The sequence below is a fragment of the Pelecanus crispus genome, chromosome Z, assembly GCF_030463565.1.
Source record: "Pelecanus crispus isolate bPelCri1 chromosome Z, bPelCri1.pri, whole genome shotgun sequence".
In the NCBI taxonomy this organism is placed as follows: domain Eukaryota; kingdom Metazoa; phylum Chordata; class Aves; order Pelecaniformes; family Pelecanidae; genus Pelecanus; species Pelecanus crispus.
The window spans coordinates 5,571,976-5,593,953 of NC_134676.1; the positions used below are offsets into that span (position 1 = coordinate 5,571,976).

A 21,978-nucleotide genomic window follows, 5' to 3' on the forward strand; every position below is an offset into this window, starting at 1 on the left:
AATGATGTCATTCTTGTCTGCTTGAATGTTTACTTCTTTCTGCACTGCCCTTGGCACAGAATGCTCTTCCCAAAACTAATCCATCCTGAAAGCCATTTTTCTTTTCCTTCCGATCTACCCTCAAGGCCTGCAGTAAAATGGCTGCTGCAAATGGCTAAGCAGATGCTAAGAATGTAGAAGCTTTTTAAAGTATCTATCTGCCTCCTGAAGCCAACTCTGCAATCTCAAAGTGAACACCTAAACTCCCAGCACAGGCACAGGAAGACCCAGGCAACTCAAGATACGACTGACTGCGAAAAGCAGGGTGAGGAGATGATTAGTGTTAGCCTGCTGAACAAGCAGTTTTCAAACCTGCTAAGGGCTGGTGCGTGCCTGAAAAAAACACCACAGTCTTTATGTCTTAGTTATCTTAGTCAGAGCTTCAGGGACACACCACCCACCGCTCTCTGATCAAAGCCCAGAGCCTCCAGTGGAAAGAAGCCAAGAAAACTGTTTTCCTTTACAACGGAAGGAAGCAGTAACAGCAGCTGCAGCTGATGCCATGTGTTTGTACACCAGCTCTCTGGCTAGACTCTTCCGCCAGGAAAGAGAAGTGACAGACTCACACTTGGTTTCTTGACATGCCGGAGAACATCCAAGCATCTACCGTGCTTTGAAAGAAAGTAGTAGACAAAACTTCCTCTGACAGACATCTCCTCTATCAGATATGTAATAAAAACATCACCCCAAAAAACCACTACAATAAAACAGTGAGAGAAAGAGCTTATCTGTGAATGTAGATGGAGCCTGACCAGCCAGGTGGGGTTGTGCTGAAATCCAGTGTTGCAAACCTGGGGAGCTTCTAAAACAGAAGGAAATCAGTAGATGTTTAGGGCAAGGTGGTAGCTTGGAAGGGTACCTTGCCAAGGACTTAGGTCCAGGAGTATTCTAGATTTTCTCCAGGTTTATATAATTTGTCCTGTGGAAGAGTGGAGAAGGTAAGCTATGTTTCTAGTACCCCATTTCCTAAGTCTTTCTCTTCTAAAAGGCAGCTACTTGGTATTTCTAAGTTTACCACTGCTCTTTGGAGGACTAATATTTATACATTCTCCAGTATAATGAGACCGTAAGCTAAGTGTTTTGGGAAGGACTAATACAAATTATGCAAAAGATAACAGAGAAATGAAGAAAAGCTAGGAATCTGGAGCCAAAACCCCACATCTTCTCTGAGTGCTTGTTCCTTATTTATGAGCTCTGTTGTACTGTGTGAGTCTGTGTAAGGTTCTGAGTCTGCTCTTCACTTGACATAGCATAATCCGAATAAAGAGCTATTTAACAGGCATTTTCTCTTTATCTTCTTACTTACATGTACCAAAAAACCACCAAGTGAGCCGTTCAAATAAAGTATACTCCTTCCCTTTAATTGAATTTACTGGTTCCAATATAATTGCAGATTCAGCACCATTGTTTAATTTCAGGGTTTAATGAATGTTGTCAGATCTCCTTAAGGGATACACACGAGGCTGATGAACTGGTTCCTAGTTCACTTGTGCCATGTAGTCTTAAATTTTATTTAACAAAAAAAAGATTTAGCCCTCTTTCTTCCCTTGACCTATATGACAATCTCTGTGTGTTACACCTGTAGGAATATGTTCCCCTGCGTATGCAGCCCCCTTACACCCTCAGGGTCATTGCTAGCCTCTTATCCTTCCTTGCAGCTTCTGTTCATCTTGCACAGAAGAAGAAGAAAATAGGCTCTACAGGGATTCAGCTAGTGCATTGTCTCCATACCTGATCGGCACATCATCCAGGTCTGTTGATCTTGATGTGGCAGATGTAGCTCGGTAGCCATCCCTACACAGAAGCATTTCATGACTTATCAGTGCATATGTTCAAAGGCTCCCTCCCCAAATTATCATACCTCCATGTCCTCGTTTCGGCTGGGATAGAGTTAATTTTCTTCCTAGTAGCTGGCATAGTGCTGTGTGAGAAGTGCTGATTTAGGATGAGAATAATGTTGATAACACACTGATGATTTAGTTGTTGCTAAGTAGTCCTTACATCAGTCAAGGACTTTTTCAGCTTCCTGTGCTCTGCTGGGTGCGCAAGAAGCTGGTAGGGGGCACAGCCAGGACAGCTGAACCCAGCTGACCCAAGGGTTATTCCATACCATATGACATCACGCCCACCATATAAAGCCGGGGGAAGAAGAAGGAAGGGGAGGGACATTCGGAGTGATGGTGTTTTGTCTTCCTAAGTCACTGTTACTGGTGATGGTGTCCTGCTTTCCTGGAGATGGCTGAACACCTGCCTGCCGATGGGAAGAAGTGAATGAATTCCTTGTTTTGCTTTGCTTGCGTGTGCGGCTGTTGCTTTACTTACTAAATTGTCTTTACCTCAACCCATGAGTTTTCTCACTTTTACTCTTCCGATTCTCTCCTCCATCCCACGGAGGGAGAGTAAGCAAACGGTTGTGTGGGGCTTGGTTGCCGGCTGGGGTTAAACCACGACACTCCATTGTGCTGATTCATAGCCTAAGTTTTGGGAGGTGATAAGGGCACCTGATATATGAAAACTCACTGTATTGCTGCACAGGACAGAAATGAATGTACTATTGAATGTGATAATCAGAGTAATTTACAGAGATTAATAAGAAAATATTTCAGAGACTAATTTTTGAGCTATACCATGGGACCATTCTCCATTTTAAAAAGGACATCATATTATCATTAGTCACTTCAGCTTTAAACATTAAAGAAATGTTTGTAAAAAACTTCTTGGTGTCCTGATGATAATTCAATATTGACTCACTACCACCTATGTGACCAACTTAGCCAGCTACTGTCTCAGAAAACATCTACAAATTTTACTTTTTTCCTTATCTCAACCATCATGAACATCCTTCATTTTTCCTTCAAAAATCAAGAAAGAAGGTATTCTCAAAGGTCATAAATTATTCCCCCAAATAGCATTATGTTTCTTCCTATAAAAATGTTACCAAAAATCTAACCTGGTTATAGAGATGGAAGATAAGAACCTAATGAGATAAAATTGGGATCAACTATAGCAAATAAATGCCTTTCTTTAAGCAACTCGAACACAACTTGTAGGCCAGAAAGCAACCAATTGCTCTTGCTTTGCAGCATATTTCACTAATACCAAATAGAACGGATTTAAACAAGAAATTAGAGCTAGTAGAAGGGATGAAAAGGAGGGGGAAGAAATCTTGATAAGACTGGTTATGTGGAATAAACATAAGCAAGAGGTAAGGAGTGAAAATAAGAGTATTGGAGAACAATGGCACACTATGAAAGTATATTTATATCATGGCCCTCTACTCCTAGGTCCAATTCTAGTCTTACAGATAAACTATGAGAGAAGATGCAACTCTGAAGTCTGCTTGTAAGTTGTATATGTATGCTTGTTTAACAACAAAGATCAAAAATTTCCAAGTCAGTGTCAACACAAGTACACCTTGGTGTAGAGATATTATTTTAGATAGCAACAATACAACCAGACTGAGTGACTCTGTCCCTTAGGTGACATAATTAAATACATAATTACACCATTTCTGATTTCAGAGCCAGCTCTTGATGTATAGCCTGGGGTCATTTCACCAGGCTCTCTACACAGATAACTAGATTGTACATATATGCTGCCATTGCACTGGAATTATTTAGAATGGATAGAAAATCAGAACCTTTTAACTAAAAGTCCAGAAATGTAGCAGGCAGAACTTACTACCCTGGTGAGCCTTTGCTGTAACATTAAAAGACATTGACAAACATATAAGTGAATTTGAGGGAAAAGAGGGTTTTATGTACCTCTCAGTCAGCCTACCAAAACCAGAAACAGTTTTGCAGCAGAACAAGCACAAGTTGCTGTGTGGCTTCCATTTCACATCATGTACTGCTAGTTATTGAACAAATTGAACCAACTATAAAATAACTTAGAAGTAAAGATACCTTGTTTTAGCGCGTTAATGTCAATGAATTAAAAAATCATCTACAGTAACTATTGTTGCTGTTGTCAAAGACCATGTGCATTTTCCCTTTAATTATTTCCCAAATGGAATATATTTGAGAATCCCAGAAAAATCAGAATGTGTGAGGAAGATCTACAGGCAGGTGTGGATAAAGAAAAAGAGTAAAAAATACTGACCGGAACTCCAGTGTTATCTCAAAAATCTTCCACCTCCTGTTGCAATCACAAACATGCAATCCAGTACTGCTAGAAATACTCAATGTGTTGGGTGCTATCATCTTATCTTTTTTTTCATGGAAGCAGTGGACAGATGTGTTTTCTGAGTCAGTATCTCAGCTCTGTCTGATACACTTTTGTAAAGATTTAAAAAGCAGCTTTCTGGATAAAAGGAGTGCTGATTGCCTCTTTCTCTCATCGCTAGCTGCCAATCTGTACTGCTGTACACTGCTGAAGGTACTTCCCTGCCAGAGAATTTGTTTAAATTTAAAAATCAACTTTAGCTAGAATGCTGAGCTCCCAAGCTGATGCTGATGAACTATTTTGTTACTGCCACTATATCACTCAAGTATGATGTATGATGCATGTTGCATTTGCATTGAATTTCTCCAAGCTGTTCTCTAATTAGAGCATCAACCCTGTCTCCAGCTACAAAATGAGAATTTTGCTTTTCTTCTGTCAAGGATTTTCCCATAATTACATAACCCTCTTTCATCAGTGATAGTTTTTTTCTCCAGAAGACTCCTGCTATGAACATCCCTTGTGAGGATCTTTGTACGGATTCACAAGCAGAATGCAGTTAACCATTGTTTTCTCATCGAGCCAAACTGCTTTGGGCACTTTGTTTAGTGATTCTGACAGTGATGATTTATGCCATGGAAGATCTAAAAGCATCATTTTGGGTAAAGTACACAGCAGTTGCTGTATAGGAAGCTTTTCTTTTGTTCCCTAAGAAAGGGAGCAGAAAGCTCTCTTCCCTTGGTCTTGATTTCGTATCTGAAATTTGTTCTAAAATTTGCCAGTAATGTAATGGCAATAAGGTCCATGAAGCCATTCAGGAACCTGAAATGGTGTACTCAGCTGTGTCACTGATACATGGTGTCAACTATGCTGGGACGTTTCATCGTTTTGATTGTATTTCTGCTGCTTCTGACCTGCTGCCTATCTTCTCCGGTTAGAGTATAATCTCATCCAGGAACGTGACTGATGTCCTATCTGGAGACTGGTCTCATCACAGCAGGACCTTAGTGTTGAGTGGGATCACAGAATAATCATAAAATAAATCTAATTGATTCAGAAGATCTGATGGGTTTTTACATATTTTGGATATCCTGGTGTCTCAGCTGACCCTGAGTGAATGTACTTTCTCTTATCAGATCTTGAGCCTCAGCAGTCCCAGCTGTTTCTCTGAAGCTTGAAAGAGAGGCTACTTGGAGATCCCCCACAGAAACAGAAAATAGGAATAAATGCAGGAACCATGATGAAACGGATGAAAAATGTGAGGTGGCAGTGCTGGGACTGCAATGGAAGAGTCCATTTGGTCCCATGTCTGTACTGCATTTCCAGCGCAGTCAGTTTTTATCCTCCTCTACCAAAGAATAACACATTGCAGTGTCATTTCATGAGAAACAACTCTATATGCCTTGCTTGACCTGGGGTCCTATTTTCTGCTTTTGCAACAGTCCTCCAGCAAGAGATTAACACTGTGGTTGGCGGCTGGATATTGTGTGGTTGGCATCCAGCTGGGTGTCGTTTCAGAATTTCCTCCTCCCCTCTCTCAACCTTTCTGATGTATTAAAGTCTGGGTGCTTATTCCAAATCATCAGACCATATCATTTAACAATGTTTGGCAAGTTTTATTTATTAAATATTTTCCAACTAAAGCCTGTAAGGCAACAGAAAAGTAAAGTGTAAAATACATTTGACTTAATTGGCAGCAGCAGACTGCATGCGTCAGAAGGAATTAACCTCCAATAAAGCAGGATGTGCAGGAAACACAATGTACTAGTTTGATATGGTCTTTCAAAGATACCACTTCCTGGAACAGAGGCAGAAACACAAGTTGGCTAAGCCTGGAAAGGGCCATTGGATTTATGTGCATGCAATAACTCTCAAAAGATCCCACACATGCACATCCAGAAACCTAGCAAGAAGGAATTCAGGATTCTCTTGCCATGTCAGGGATTTCATACTCTTTTGCCTGGTCAGTGTTTGGGTCCAAGGCAGATGGAGCAAAACATTTATGCTTTACCTCCAGTGATTCACCCACAACATCCTTGCCCAGTCTGTGATCTGAATATCAAAGCAGTCAGACCAGACAGCTATCGTTTTTGGGACAGCCTTATGACTTATCCAAAACTACATAGCTAGTATCCTCAGAAACCTGCCCAACGTGAACAGATGTGCTTGAGAACTATTTATAGAAAGCTGAAAAAAGAAAGGATTTCATGTTATTTTTTGAGGTAATGAAGGATGGACAGAAACATATGGCTGCAGTAAAGAAGGACAAAGGGACCCATGCCCTGGTTTAAAAGTTCATTTTCACTTTGCTGTGTAAATGACATGGCCTCATTTTTCATGGTTAAAAGAAATGAAAAAGAAGCTGACTTGGAGAGAATGTCCTGTCATGGGAGTCTTGATAAGGGTGTTCTTTTCTACAAATTGCACCTTTCCTGCAAGGAATTCACAGTCTTTTGGTAATGTTAACAAATAGTCCTATCAATGTATGCAAGCACTACTCATGGTAAACTGAGGCCTGGGGCTAGGAACACCTTGTGAGATTGTTTAAAACAGGAGTTGATCAATTCCTATTTCTGCTCAATAAAATAATTAAGCTTCAGTTTGGCCAACTGGGACTAGGTTTTGGAATTAGAAGTTGAGTAAATGCTCATTTTTGTAATAGCAATTAATCATCTACTTAATTTTAAAGTGTTTAAATTGTATTGATGTCAGTGGGACTAACCAAAGCTTAAATGCAAGTTCTTGTTTATATTATGTCCCGAATTTCCATAAGTGTGTGCTAATGTGATTTTCTGAATTGAGACGACAGTGATTCAGACCCCAGAGAAGCTATGCCTCCTTGCTTCCCCTTTTTTTTCAGGAAGAAAAAGCAAAGTCATTCTTGGCTGACAGGATCTGGTCCCTCAGTGTCAGCCTGGCCATTCTGGAGATAGCATTCTGGTGAACCACCATTTGGAAACAAAGCAAAACAAAAAAACCTTCTCATGGTTTCGTGAGCAAAAACCTAATAGCTGGCTTCAACCCAGATTCTTCGTTTTTATTTTATTCACACTTTTACAAAAATCACCAAGATCCACATTTTGGAAAGTCTGTCTGTAATAGGCCCCTCAGCTACCTCCATGGCCTCTTCTTAAAATACTCAGAAAACACAGAGCTATGTGTGGTACTTCAAAATGGAAGTACCCAATAGCACTGTACAACTTGGACGATATGGACCTCATTTTCTCAGTGTTTCAGTTGCCTCCTCTAACAAATAGGATTGCACAATGGCTTGTTCTTGGGCACAAAGCACCTTGCATCCCCATGAGAAAGCAAGTTGCTGAGATGCATAGCGGGTGGAAGTATTTGACCCTCAGATAAGTGCATAGATGTTCAATCAGCATAAATCATCCATGAGAAGCTATGGGATCAATAGCACCTAAACATTATTATAATGTCTTTGAAGTAAATGAAGCTAAGTCACTTTATATCAGAGAGGGCACCTCCTTGAAGTCCCATCTTTGCAAGAAGACCTCTGTACAACTGCTGTCTTTATTGCAAGACCTTTGTTGTCATTTGCTGATCCTTGACCAGAAGTTTGGGAAACTGTAAGGACCAGTAATTCAAGCAAAGAAAGTTTTATTTCTTGTAGTAACTATCTATTTATCTGCAGTTTAAAGAGAGAGCATTGAGGACTAATGGTCACTAACTATGCCCTGATGGTAGCTGTTTAATGAGGATAAATGATGAGTGCTGTGTCAGCTTAGAAAGCAGCAATAAAGTCCTGGTAAGCAAGCAGGCTGCCTCTTCCATCTTCTGTCGCAAGATCCATTTTTATACTCTCTCCATGACCTAAATCTTCATATCCTCCAGCCTCTCCCTCTCCCTCCCTTCAATGAATGTCCCTTTGTGTTTCTGAACTCATTGTTTCCCCTTCAAGTGTGCTGCTTTTTTTTTTTTTGCTGTCTTCTAGAAAACTAAGCAGTGCCCTCCTTTGTGATTATCTTCATTACAGCTCTGCCACATGATCATTTGCTTCCTTCAGAGATCACTTTTCATCCCTTTTCTAATTGTGTTCTTGCCATGCTCTGAAAATACTCACCCGCAGATGCTCTTCATGTGCTCTCTTCCTTGCCTTTACCTTGCAGAGGCTTTCACAGTTTGCCCTTTTTAACTAATTTTCTGCTTGATATACTTGTTCTTTGAGTATATAAACAGAATATCGGGCAAGGCTAATAGCAGACTCTAAGAGGTATTTGAGTCCACAAATACTATTGTCGCATGCTAAATCAGGGAGACGCAGCAGGGAATTTTGCTCCCTTTGAGTCAATGACAAAACTTCTATTGATTCAGTTGGAGCGTTATTTACCAATAACATTTGTGGGGTAGCTCAAGAATTGCCAGATATGAGCGTGTGTGGGAGTAGAATGGAGACAGGCAAGAAATTTTTCATGCCTTTTCAAAGATGCTCAAGGGCAGTCAAACAATTATACCAGAGATTTTTCCCCTCTTCTGGTGCGGGTCACCTGGAAAAGGATAGAGAGATGATAGGGTTCCTGTTCTGTGCTTTGCGTCACCAACTGGGGGAGATCCAGAAGGGGATAAATCCCACCAGGCAAACAGATGCCATACAAACTACATCTGTTTCAAGCACTGCAGAAGAAACACTGGGCTTCCTATATGCTTGATTTATGCAGGGCTGATGTACTCCATGATACCTAGGACCTGGAGAATTCTTTCAGAATTTTTTTGAAGTACAAGAGAGTCCCAAGAAGAAGCAGATATTAATACTTAAATACCTTCCTGATCCATACAAAACTATGTCTCTTCTTTTTCCCAAGGACTCTCAGCTTCTTTTCCCATCTTTTTTCCACCACAGTTCTTATAAAACCATGGTGATCTGACTACCGGTGCTGCTGAATCAATTTTCCAAACACTTGATTTTTAATAAATGTCTGTATTGTCAATATGACATTTCTTACAGGCAACAAACAACAGTAGTTTGTATTACATCATATTACTAGTGGCACTCCAAAGCCACTTTGGGATGAATAGTTTCCATAAGGAAAATGAAAACAGATCTTTTGCTCCTGCAAACTGCTTTAACACATTTGAAACTGATAGTGCTGATCTGCATAAGCTGAGAATGTGAACTAGTGGGTCTTGCTCTGTGCTATAGAGAAAGTTAATTGTCATAATGAAATGACTTATGATTACACTAACCTTCTGTTAAACTCCTCTTACAACTCTTGTGGTGCTTTCACACCAGTTATTCCTGCAGCTCACAGTAAAAAAATGCATAGATCGTTTGATATGCCACACTTTGCTGTGATTTCTATACTTTCTATTAGCTCTGAAACCTCTGTGCTAGTGCACTAGTGATGTGGTTCACTAATTGCCCATAAAAGGCCAAATATATATTTTTTTAGATTGACATCTGTGCTTCCCTTTGCTTTCTAGAACTTGCCAGATGTTTTTTACTGAAGTGTTTTGAGTAAGGTCCTGTCACTGATCCCCTCAAAGTCACTGGAAAATTTTTCTACTTAATCAGTAACAGTAGAATTGTTCTAAAATTGTGCGCATGCTTCGTCTTACAGGGTAGCAAATAATGCTGAGATAAGCTCACACAACTTGCATACAAGCTGCAGGCATCTGCACCAACTCAACTTTCCTTGACACAAAATAAATTCAACATATGAGATAGCTGTGGAGTCTGGTGTGAAATGGTACCATGAGGGAGCACGAGGCTGAGGTTGAGGCTTGTCTCTGACAGCTGAGGGTGAGTTAAAGTCACCGCAGTCAGCCCCCTTATCCTGGAGGACATGAACAACCTCTGCTCTCAACAGTGACTTAAGATCATACTTTAACCCAAGGCATAGTACTCATCTCTTTATCCATACCTGGAGGGTGGAGTGTGAAATTCCCTCCTAAATTCAAACTCCAGTAATATGGAGGATGACCAAAGGAGATTTGCACAGAGCTTCACTACTTCTGTGAGCAAAGAATGCTCAGAAAAAAAAAGGAGGATAATCAGAAAAGAACATTATTTCTGATGACAGTTGTTTCTGAAACACTTGGTGTTTTTGTTATTTTCAGTTATTTCAGGGCAGAGATGAATAATGAAAGTATTGTAAGTAAATTTGGAAAACGCTGAACTCATGCAAAATGAGACAAGAGAACAATATCTCATTAAACAAAGAGTACCTAAAAAAAAGTTACGACCTACCAGAGCTTGTGCATTTCCTAAACTTTGCTTCTAAGACTTTCAAAGGATTTTCTCGGAGGTGGTTTAAGCCATAGGAGCAGACAGTGCAGGAATAGTTAGCAGGGATGAAACAGTCGCAGGGATGTCCTAGCAAGAGCCTGACTTTACCCTGAGAAAGCAGATGGGGATGCTTATCAAAGACTCCTCCCTGTCCAGAAGGAAACTGGTAAGGAGTATGGTGCTCTGACACTGTAAATGGTGTCAATGGTCTGATGAAAAAAAGATCAGAGGCAAAAAAGCATGAAAAACTCACAGATGGAGTCCCTCGCACACCCAACCCCCAAATGACAGAAACCCAACATCCCCAACTCTCGCTCTCCCGATGGCTGCTCTCCCAGCCTTGCTCTGTCATGCCTGCAAGGTGACACCACGAAAGTACAGCAGAGCTCAGTGGCAGTGGGAGGTAAATCTCAAAAAAGAGCTGGTGGGAGGGGAGATCAGTCCTGAGATCCTACAGCAGCAAGCATGAAGCTTGACAGTTCACAGACATTTCCAAGGGAGGCTTACCACAAGCCTTTTAAAAATATGTGGTTAGAGTTGGAGACCAGTGGCTTATACATCACAGAGACCGATAAAAACAGTGAGCGAAGATGTCAGCACTTTTGCAAACTGTTGTCAAAAGCTGGGGCTCTGGGTATGTTAAAGAGAGAAAGAAAAAAGCCTCATCACATGTGAGATCTTTGGAGCAGCTCTACTCCAGTAACGGAAAGCGATAGCTGTGAAAATGGCAGAGTCAGAGAGGTCATGTTTGCGGTTGGAGGAGTTGGTCCCACCAAGCCAACTCATCCCGCAAAGCTTCAGAAGGGAAGAACACGAGGGGACGCTAAGCTGTCTATCCCGCCTGAGCATCACTGCCTTCTCCAGAAAACATGATCTATCCCGCTTGAGCATCACTGCCTTCTCCAGAAAACATGATTTAGCTTCCATGCACACGTTGCTGAGCCGCTGGGGAAGGCGGTGCATCCTCTCTGAGGAGGAGAAAAAAGAGGAAATCTGATGTTGCTCCAGAGGAGCTTGTGGATGTTGAGGCTGACTGTATAATGGAAGCTGACCACTCCCAGCAGCGACTTGGAAAAGAAGCTTAAAACCATGCTACAACCAGCTCCTGGTCCCATAGTCACAGCATGAGATTTCACAGAATGGAAAATACCCCTTGGCCTACAGCCCTTCATCTCTGATGCTCAGTGAGGAGAGGCTTGGCTCCCGTCACCCCCTCATCCATAACCCAGCCCCTGAGACTCCCTTCCCTGCAGGGATCTGGAGAGGGATGCTCTGTCTGCTTCGGGAGGAGAAATCCCACCTGGGTGGCGAGTACTACTGTACCAGTGCCTGGGGACACAATTTGGACCAGGGATGTTTCTGTTCATTTGGTGATACGCACAGCCTCAAAGCGCGAATCCCCCTTTTGTCCGTGGGGCCCATGGCACAGTCCATTTTTAACTTTTAAGGATATTCTGGGAAAATGAAAAAAAAAATAAAGGAAAGAAAAAAGAACAGAACCAAAGAATGTTTTTCTCCATTACCATAAAGAGGGCTTGTGAATGCATGGTATTAGTATCCCAAAAGCTATTAAACTCCTTAGTGATGGGAAACAGATGGAAAATAAGACAAAAGAATTCACAACTCATGTTAGACTGAATTGAATTCCTTTAATTTCACACAATGAATAACATATGAATAGGATTAACTTTTTTTTTTCTTTTTTTTTTTTTAGTTAAGTGCTCTATACTGTGCTAACCTGATTTGGTAGCGAAAAGACTGAGCTTTGTTTTAGAAAAAAATGTTTAAAAACCAACATCTAAGATCATGAAGGAGCATGACATTAAAGCATGCCAGATGTATCTAAGCCTCAAAGAACATCAAGTCCATATCCATTTTTAAATGTACAAAAATGCTTCATGAATAAAAACTGTTACAAAAAGAACATTTCAAACAATGTACAAGTTTTTTTTCTTGCCTCTATATTCAATAAAATACAAATACATTTTTTTGCTCTAAAATATGTTTACATACAATCAAAGTAGAACATGCAAATTACACTTTAAAAAAGGCTTTTAAAAACCACTTATGAATACAAACTAAAAATTAGCCAGCACGACTTATAGAACAATCTTGTGCCCCATTCGTTTGATTTTTTAATTTTTTTTGAAATACAGTATATACATATTTAACACTTCATGTGCATTTATTATTTAAGAAATAGCTTAAAAAAATAAAGAAAAAGAAAAGTAAAACAAACCAACATGGGATTGAACTGCTTCCCCATGTTGTCCAATTGGCAGCTCTTTTCATGTTTTTACATTTTTTTTTTCTTTTTCTTTTTTTTCTACGTAGTGTTTTATACAACCTAGGCAGGCATCTTAAGGAGATCTCAAATATGTGTCCTTTGTTGAAATGTGCTTCTAATTATCTCAGAACTGCTGCACCCGAGTTTTTGGATAATATGGAAGGAAGAGGCATTGCAAGGGCATGATGTTTGTTTTCTCAATTCAGAAAACCATCCTGTTTTGTTGGTTTTTTTTTTTTTCTTTTTTCCTGTCTTTTTTTTGTTGTTCTTTTTACTCTTCAGGATACTACTTAAATGTGCTTAAGTGCAGTCCTGAATCAGGGCCTGTGAAAATAAGAGTTGGGGAAATCCTTGTGTATGGAACAGCGATTCCTGTTTATTCGTCGTATTGCTGTAGCGCTCAGAAGCCCCAGTGACGAACCAGCACCTCATTGTACCAGATGCTACCCAAAAAATGTAACACCACAAACAGAATATTCTACATGAATGGTCCAAAGCATTGCTGTCAAGTGGAGAGTCATGGGCCATGCTGTAGGATACCCTAGTACCTGATGATTATTATCACTTTTTTTTTCTTTTTTTTGGGTTTTTTTTTTTTTTTTGACAGTTACCCAAAAACATGCAAGGTGCTTCACAGAAAATTTAATATTGAAGGGCTCAAGAAACTGGCAGTATGAAGCTCTTGGAGACACAAGTGGTTGGTTTTTGTTTTGTTTTGTTTTTTTTTTCCTCTCTCCCCGCACGCTTGTCCCCATTCCTGGTGTTATGCTGGGTTGAGAAATACAAGACCCACGGAGAGGATGTAAACCCATGGCCTCTTTTCATATGGCTCACAGCCATGTGATTTTGTTTCGCGTTTTTATTGAAGCATGCTAAGATATGTGTTAATCTGTGACACAGCAGAGGTGTTTGAAAGGTCTTTTTGGTCTTAATAAGAAAAAGGGCTTTCACCCCAGTTTTATACAGTTCTTGGTAATGTGTAGAGAGAATTTAGAGAGTTCCTCAGTAAATCTTCCTAGTGGTAGGGGAAAAAAAAAATCAAAAAGCTCATTACTGGAATATTGTTGGGTAATAAACTGCAGGAGTGGGATTTTAGCCTTAAGCCCTAAAACTAAATCCTTTATGATCTGCATGTAGTACATCGCCTTATAATATTATTCTGTCAGCAACTTGCTTATCATATTTATAGACTATGCAACATGCAGAACACAAATTCTGAGTGCCATCTAACAGTATTTTCAGCCTGCTTTCATACAAATTAACAAGCTAATCTTCCTGCCAGCCAGGACCAGCTGCACTGGGCTGCTGTTTGGACAAACAGCCAAGGCTGCACTGCAGCACCATGCTCCACCAGCATCTTCTTACTGCAAAAACCAAACCTTAGGCATCTGGGTAGAGCCCATCCTATGCTGACAGCTTGCAGCTACTGAGTCTTGAACGCTAGCCTTAGCCTCTCTAGGACCAAAAGGGCATCTTATTTTTTTTCCTGCCCTATGTGAAATGCTCAGTGAAGGGAATACAGGGTTGTACCCTCTGAGTGGATGCTCTCCTGAAGCACTGTGCCTCTAGCAGCATTTTGGATAATACCTTTTGGAAGGATAAGAGCGTTTGTTTTTTTTTTTTTTCTAAAGCTCGGGATCATGGGAGGTAGCAGCCATTCGGTGATCCTTCCCTGGGGGGGGGCTGCATCCCAGCATATCCAGGAAGGTCCAGCCCAGATCCAGCCCTTCTCGGCACGCTGTAGGGTCTGACACGTCTTGAAGCCACGATGGGTGTTCAATAACAGAATTTGGTCCTTTCAGGCCTTTGCTCCACTCGCTACACATTGAAATGTCCTTCGGTGCTAATAAAGAGATCACTGAAGATAAAACTAAGGATAAGTTGTTGTCTGGATAGTTTCAGCTTACAAGCTACCTGGAATACTAAACTTATATTTTGTTGTGCATTTTAAGCGATACTGTCACCTCCTTTCAGGCTGAAGGGAGAGATGGAAAAAAAAGATTTCTGGATCGACTAAACCTCAGTCCAATGCTTTTTAAGGAAGAAGGGAGGAGCTCGAGGAGTCTTAAGCATTTTTTTCTGCAGGCCTACAACTTCAGGCAATAACACTGCTAATTCAAGAGAACTGAAAAGCAAAATTGGTTGTAACAGAATGAGCAACCGGCCAGTTTATTTCTAAGCTGCATTAATTGGAAAACAAAAAGCGTAAATGAGTATGATGAATGATGCAAAACAAATAGGAAACAAAAGCCTGCGATCCCTCTTATCAGTTTTAAGGAGATAGGATCTCAAGATTTGTTCCAGCCTTTAAAAAAAACCAAAAAAATCCCCTCTCCCAGTCTCCCAACCCGATCCAAACCCCAAATGCATTCAGTTTTAATAAGCTAAGGTGCTATCACAGAAGAAAAATCAGTCTCTAAAAATAATGAGCTGTATGTTTACAGTGTCCCTTTAACACCATAGTCTTGATATGATTTTTGTAAATAAATAACAGAACAGAAACACAATATTTTTTTGTGGGGACTTTTTTTGTTGGGTTTGTTGTTTGGTGGGTTTTTTTTTTTTTTAGTGTCGTGCTATTTGAAGTTTCCTTGGCAATAAGCCAGTTCAAAGATTTCTCAAAAAAGGGAATAGCAGTTGGCTTGTGAATCATTAAATAATTCCAATCCCCGCTCCCTTGCTGGAATTTTCCCTCCCCCCTCCCATTTTAATATCCATCTTGCCATGCCAGGTGTTGAGTGCACTGAAGGACTTTAAAAAGAAATGAAATAAAGTTGAAAGTACCTATTTCAAATTTCAACAACTGACTTCTTTTTTAAAAGCATTGTTACTGCAATGGAACAGTTTCACGTTCAGTCTTTGTTTTAGTTAAACATTTTAATTGGGCTGTGGAAATGGAGCTCGGGTATTTTACCCAAGTTAAATCAATGGCTAACGTACAACTTGAATGAGAAATGTACAATTTGAACTGACCATTTAAAGAGACGATTTGTCACACACAGTTTGCATCCATGCAGACTGAGAGCTTTATAATTACATTATGTACAAAAAAAAATTTTTTTTTAGTTTATTAAGGCAACCACAACTTGGAGAACATGTCCAAAGTGGCATTAATACAATTGCAGTGGTGATACCCTTTGAACATTTTTATTTTTATTTTCAGATAAGAACACTTATTCCTTTTCTTTTTTAAGAAATAATTGCCAAGAAAGAACCTATTTTCCATAGGGTTTTGTTCTCTATTTTTTTAAAACAACCTACTTTATCTATTTTCTTTAAAAGAACATATCAAGGCATTGCTACCCAATGCAAATTATTTGGATCCTGGGTTTCCCATCAATTTCACTGGGAATTGCAGGTGGTAAGAACTGGTAGGTTTGGGCCCTGTCTTTTTACTTTATTTTTTTCTGTCCTATTTTTTTTCTTTTATCTTTTTTATATTCTTTTTTTGGTGATTTTGTCCATGTTTACTATAACTCTATTCCCCAGAAGTGTCTTGCTGTTCTCTACTCATATGTACCGAGCATCAAAACAACTTGGTTGACGGATGACCCCTTTCTCACATGCCATTGAAAATGCCAAGTTGCTTCATAGAAACGTGCTATCGTAATTGAATATCCATGTGCACCTTATTTTAAATGCTGTGATATTCCGTCGTTCCTTGGGATAGCACTCAGAATGAGTGTGCGCGCGTGTAAGGCTCTACTTTTCTATTGCCTATATTGCAGCTAGTTGTAACTAGGCAAGTAAATGAGAAAGAAATATATAGTTCTAACAGGAGTCAGGCATTTTGGGTTATGCTGCCCCAAAGCCTGGTAGGTATATCAAACTGGAAAAAAAAAAAAATTCAAACAGATTATAACCAAGATCACAGTTGAGAAAATTACACTTTTTTTGAAGGGTTTTTTTTGTTTCTTTTTTTTCTTTTTTACAGTGATTTCTACTATGATGGTTACTCTTAATTTCACCTGGCCCGCCAAACAGAATCGGAGTCGAGCATGCAGCCCTAGTGACAACGTTCAGCTCTCTGCGAGGACGACCTCCCGCCTCCGGGTACGGTATGAGAACAGCAATGCTGAGATGCTGATTAGTTTTGGAAACTCTGCAAAATACACGCTCTCCCCAACTTTGACACACCCCCCCGCCCCCCTTACCCCCCACCTTTCCCGCACCCTTTCCCCCTCTTTCCTGGGGGGGCTGGGGCCAAAGTGATGAAGAGGAAGATGCGAACCCCGGCTGGCACAGCTCTCCGCGATGGGTTCTGGTCGCCGAAGGGACGAGTGAGTCTGGTGCTGCCGCAGGGGCAAAGCGGACCGCGTGCCTCCAGTCTCTCAGTCCCGGCGTGCCCCACTACCGGCACCCAACATCCGATGGGGTGCGCCGGCCTTAGGGAAGGCCTTCGCTTTCGCTCCCTCTGCCTTTCCGGTGCCGCTTCACTTTCACGTCCTCCTCTTCCTCCTGTGGGGACTTGCTTTTCCTTTTCCCAAGCCGGGGCGTCCGGGGTGGAGGGAGAGGGGGTGGAGGTGGGGGAGGAGGGAGAGGAGGTGGCGGAGGTGGCGTCTCTCGAGCCATGTGTATGACAGCCTCGATGGTGGCCATGATTGTATCTTGAGTGGCTGCTTGCTCCAGTATCAAAGGGTTGAGTGTTGGTCTCTGACCTCTTTTGCTGGGAAGGTCAATGCATTTTTCCAGAACGGGCATTTGGTCTCTGGAGTCTTCGTCGAAGGAGAGGGGTTGCTTCCGAGGACGTCCCCTCCGCTTCTTGACAAAGTTATTGCCTGTCTTTGATTGTCTCTGCAGCCTCTTGGCTTTCAGGATCTTGTTCACGTGATCCAGGTTCTTCTTTGTGGACAGGATCTTGGTGTAGTTGCACATCTTGCGCACCTCGCACTGGATTGCTTCGATTTCACGGCGCTTGAACCTTTTTTTCAGTGGTGGGCTGGCTGTTGGGAGAAAAGAACAGAAACAGGCGTGGGTCAAACAACAGTGAGTGGAAACTCTCCTTTGCCCGCTTTCAATGTCATGAAGACTGGATGCCTTCAAGCTCAGTAGGCTGAATATGGCTACTGCAGAAGTGATGGCTGTGAGAAAGGCATAGAAAAGCAACTAAAAAAAAGTTAGAAGATTTTTTTATTACAGTCCCAGAAGAATTGCTGCTACCTCCTTTTTTACTGGCCTAGGTTAAAACACAGCTTTGACTATCAAGCAGTCCTCAGAGATTTCTCTACAGCTCTTCCCTCTTCTAAAGCAACAAAGCTTTTCTATAGCAATGCTGTACCATGGGTTTGCTTCATCCTCATTTCTAAACCTGTAGTGGGAGGGAAGGAAGGGCTGCTTAGCGTAGCTGTCATATTGGCCCACCGTAACTACTAAACTTTCTATACCCTGAACATATACTCCTGATGACTTCAACCCGGCCTTTAATTCTTTCCATGGGTGCCAGTTAGTACAAAAAGTGTTTGTTACTGAAACTAGGGAGCACAGACAAGCTGTGTGGGTCACTTCACCTGTGGCAAATTCATCACCCCTGCCTGAGTTTCTTTACTATCATCTCCACAGATACTAGCTGAAACTACTCAGTCGTATAATTGGCTTTAATGGCCCCCGAAGTAAGCTTACTCCTGGTTCAGATCACTTACTTTAGATCTGAATGAAGTCCAAAGTAGTTAAGTCTCTTGCCAAGGTCACGTTGTGAGTCATTGTCAGAGCTGGAAAGAGTACCCAGCATTTCTTGGCTCCTGGTCCTTTGCTTAGGACACGAAACCTTGCTTGTTTTTTTTAAATTGTCTCATTGTCCTTTACTGAACGTGGCATCTGTTCAGAGTTCAGGATTTGCACATGGATTATAAGTAACTACCCCTTTGTGAGAGAAACAGAATGTATTAATTCTGCTATTGCAATAACTGGTGCTCCCTTTCACTCCTAACATATCTGTTCTGCACTGCTGGAAAAGAAATGATGGAGTTCAGAATTTCTTTTCAGTAAAGAATAAAATATCCCACTAAATTAACCTCAGCCCACATCTACTTGCAAACTTAATTTACACCTGACTGTCAAGCAGTCATTTGGGTTTGAAATCCTTGAAGTTTCCAGAGCAGCCAAGATTTTGAGAAAGGTTCATTTAGGGGTTATCACTCCCTTCATGGCTAACAGGCTAATCTTCTAGCAGTAGTTTAAATAAAGTTGCTATTGTACCATTTTCTGTAGATAACAGGGAGCTGTCAAGTGGTAGAATCTCCTCTTGCTCACTATGGGCTATGACAGATTCAGCATACAAACCTCACTCACTGTCCTCCTCTCTTGGAGAACATAAATTATTGGCTCTTATACCACCATGTTGCTTGGATTCAGCAAAGAGCTTGCGTAAACAAACCCGAGTTACAATGCAAGAAGTAGGAGTGAGTCATAAACAAAACACAGACATATGCTCTCTTATAAATAAAGACCTGGATGGCCAACTTCCCAAAGTCTGGTTTTCATTAATTACAAAACAAAATACATTTTCCATATGTAACCCACTCCCCACACCAAAAAGAAAAATAAAACCCACTTGCAGTTTGTGATTCACAGAGGACAAAAGAAAAGAGGAATGCAGTCATTTTGGTACCAAAGAAAATGAGAAAGGAAATTAAATATCCAAGTTGCTCAGGAGAAGCTAATTATTTGTACAAAATTCCTCTCAAGTAGGTCACCCCCAAAAGGTGTGGATGCAAGAGCACTAAGGGCAAGTGGCAGTTAGCTGTTTCTCAGTTATCTGAGAAATCAAAAAAAGGTTAGATCCCTGTAAAACAAAATGATTACTCTCATCTGGCCTCACTGGTGATTGACATATATAGTCCCAATATTTCCAGCTCTAAGCATTCGACTCCTTTGAGACCCTCCCAGATCCTGAGAGTAACTTCATGTCAGAAGATTTAAGAAACCAAACTGCACACTCTTCGTATTCACTGTCCACCTTTTACCTGTTATTGCTATCGTGATGGCACATTTTCAAGTTTTTTTTAAATTCCCATATTCAAGATGCATTTTTTTCCAAAAAGTAAAGCAGAAATTTTTCAGTTATGATGGAAATCTCAAAGATGGGAATTTTAGCACAAATATGGGAAAAATTGCAAGATTCATGGTCAAATCAGGAGATTTGGCATTGCTCTCAACTTTCATTGGAAAGAAAGTAAGACAAAGGACAGGAAACGAATTTGAAGTAAAGCATTAGCCAAGTATCTGTAAAGACTTTATGTCTTTACTGAGATTTATCTGTAGTTGGTTGTTTCTGCAGCTTAGTATTACCACCCCATCGCAGTCAATGGAGATCTGGTCTGCATAGTCACAAGAGGTTGACCTCCGTTTCTAAAATGGGGACTCAATGCAATTTAAGGTGACCATGGACGTCTTTCTGACACCCTGATATTGGATAAGGAAGGTGCAGGTCTCCTGTCCATCCTGCCAAATCCAATGGGCATCTTAGGCACCCAAGAGGGCCAGGTCACCCAGGTTGAGTGTCCTCAGTGGAGCCTGAAGATGAGTAGACAGTGCCTGAGTGGAGCAAAGGTGGGCATCTGCTTTCTGCCAAACTGCCTAGTTCTCCAAGATTAACTAATACGCAGACAGTTATGGGTAGATATTGACACTTACATGTAAATCTATAGGCTGAACACCACCTTCAGTGTCTTCCTTCATGTTGTTTAGATACGTTTTTGCCCTCCTAAAACTTTGCAAGCTGAAAGTCCATTTCCTTTTGGACTGAAACTCCTTTTCTCATTTAGAAAAAAAAAGGTCTGTGCTGTTCTATGCTGGCTTACTGCACTAATTTTTCTTTTGTAAATGTTTTGGTGTGTTTATGACTTTCTTAGGAAGCTTGTTAGAAGCTACTAATAATGCTTTTGCTTTTCTTCCTGGCAAGCCTCTGAACTTGCAAGCTCTAGAAAGTATTTGAGTTGTATTACACGGTCTGCCAATAGTCGGAATGCATGTACTGAATAAGTAATATTCTTTCAAGTCAAGCTTTTTAAAGGAGATATTAGGAAACCCAATATTATTTTGACTATTGAGAGTCAGGGACATCTGATTCTACATTTGGAGCATGGAGACTATGTGGAAAAGAGTCTGATGGGTCTGCAGGGGGAAGATTTGATGAGGTGTGCATATGACAAAATATCAGGGAGATCTGCCAAAATAAACCACTATTGAAGTGAGAGCCATTAGGTGTTATCAACTCATCTGGAAGCTCTTGGTGAGCAATCTTTGATATAAAATATTTTGCTATATTGCCATATGATATACTGCTCTGCTGAAAACCAAAGCTAAGTACTAATCTTTTCCATTTTATCCAGACGGACCCTGCCCAACCCTGGACCCAAGTTGGTCTGCATTTTTTTTCAGGCTTTGTTGTTCTCTTCCTGCACATCCTTTGCTGTTTGCACATGGAAATCTTGCTTTGGGAGGAAGACTTTTGTCTTATACTATCTGGTGGAATTCATCTAAAAGGGGTTGAAGAGGAGGTGGGAAATAGTAACACTGTGTGTGCATGCAGACATATGAAAAAGGGAATATGCTCCTACAGAGATGACACAGCATGATGGCAACCTCCAGGTGCTGGGGCTGCAGGGGGGGACACATTTCGCTGCCTGGGCACAGTTATCTCCCTATAACTCCCCAGGCTGCAGGGCCACGAACTGCCTCCATGAAGACCTGAAGCTATTTGGCAGAATCCAGCCCAAACTCAAGAGAAACTAGAAATACTTTATGCAGCACAGGCTTTTGTACTTTTTCTCGTTCCTTTTCCTACTGTCCAGACAACCTCACCTAGCTGCCCCAAACAAGCAAGAATCAGCATTAGTCTTGAAAACCAGCGTCACACATTTAAAATAAGGCACATGGAGGCCCGGTGTTTCTCCCCTCCCCGGGGTACACAGATGCAGTGAGGCTCCGTCTCACAGACGGAGACAAATTGAAACGGCCGCAGGCCATGCTGGGAAGTCACGGAGGATTGATATGACGCTGGAAATAGCTTCTGAGGCAAAGAGAGAAATCTCTACCAAAAATATACATTTCCAAGGGCAGCTTAAAGCAGGCTGGAGGACCCACTCCAGCACAGTGGTGTTGAATGAGGAGGTGAGCCCAGGTAGGTCAGACCGCTTGGAAAGTTCTCCATCGCTCCCCTAACTTTATTCTGGATGGCTTTGTGTTTGTGTCTGCCACACTAAAGATCCTTCTTACTGCCTGTCATTCTCCATCCTTTGGAGTTGCC

The 21,978-nt window shown here is 41.1% G+C and overlaps 1 protein-coding gene across 2 annotated transcripts in view; it reads right to left on the reverse strand.

The window, feature by feature from the left end:
- Positions 1-17,117: 17,117 nt before the first annotated feature.
- The window catches only part of LOC104032213 (SET-binding protein), a 244,701-nt gene continuing 239,840 nt past the window's right edge, over positions 17,118-21,978 (reverse strand). For both annotated transcript variants that reach the window (XM_075726912.1, XM_075726911.1), the window contains one exon: positions 17,118-17,674. In XM_075726912.1, the coding sequence (XP_075583027.1) occupies positions 17,118-17,674 (557 nt within the window). The remainder of the gene's footprint in view (positions 17,675-21,978) is intronic.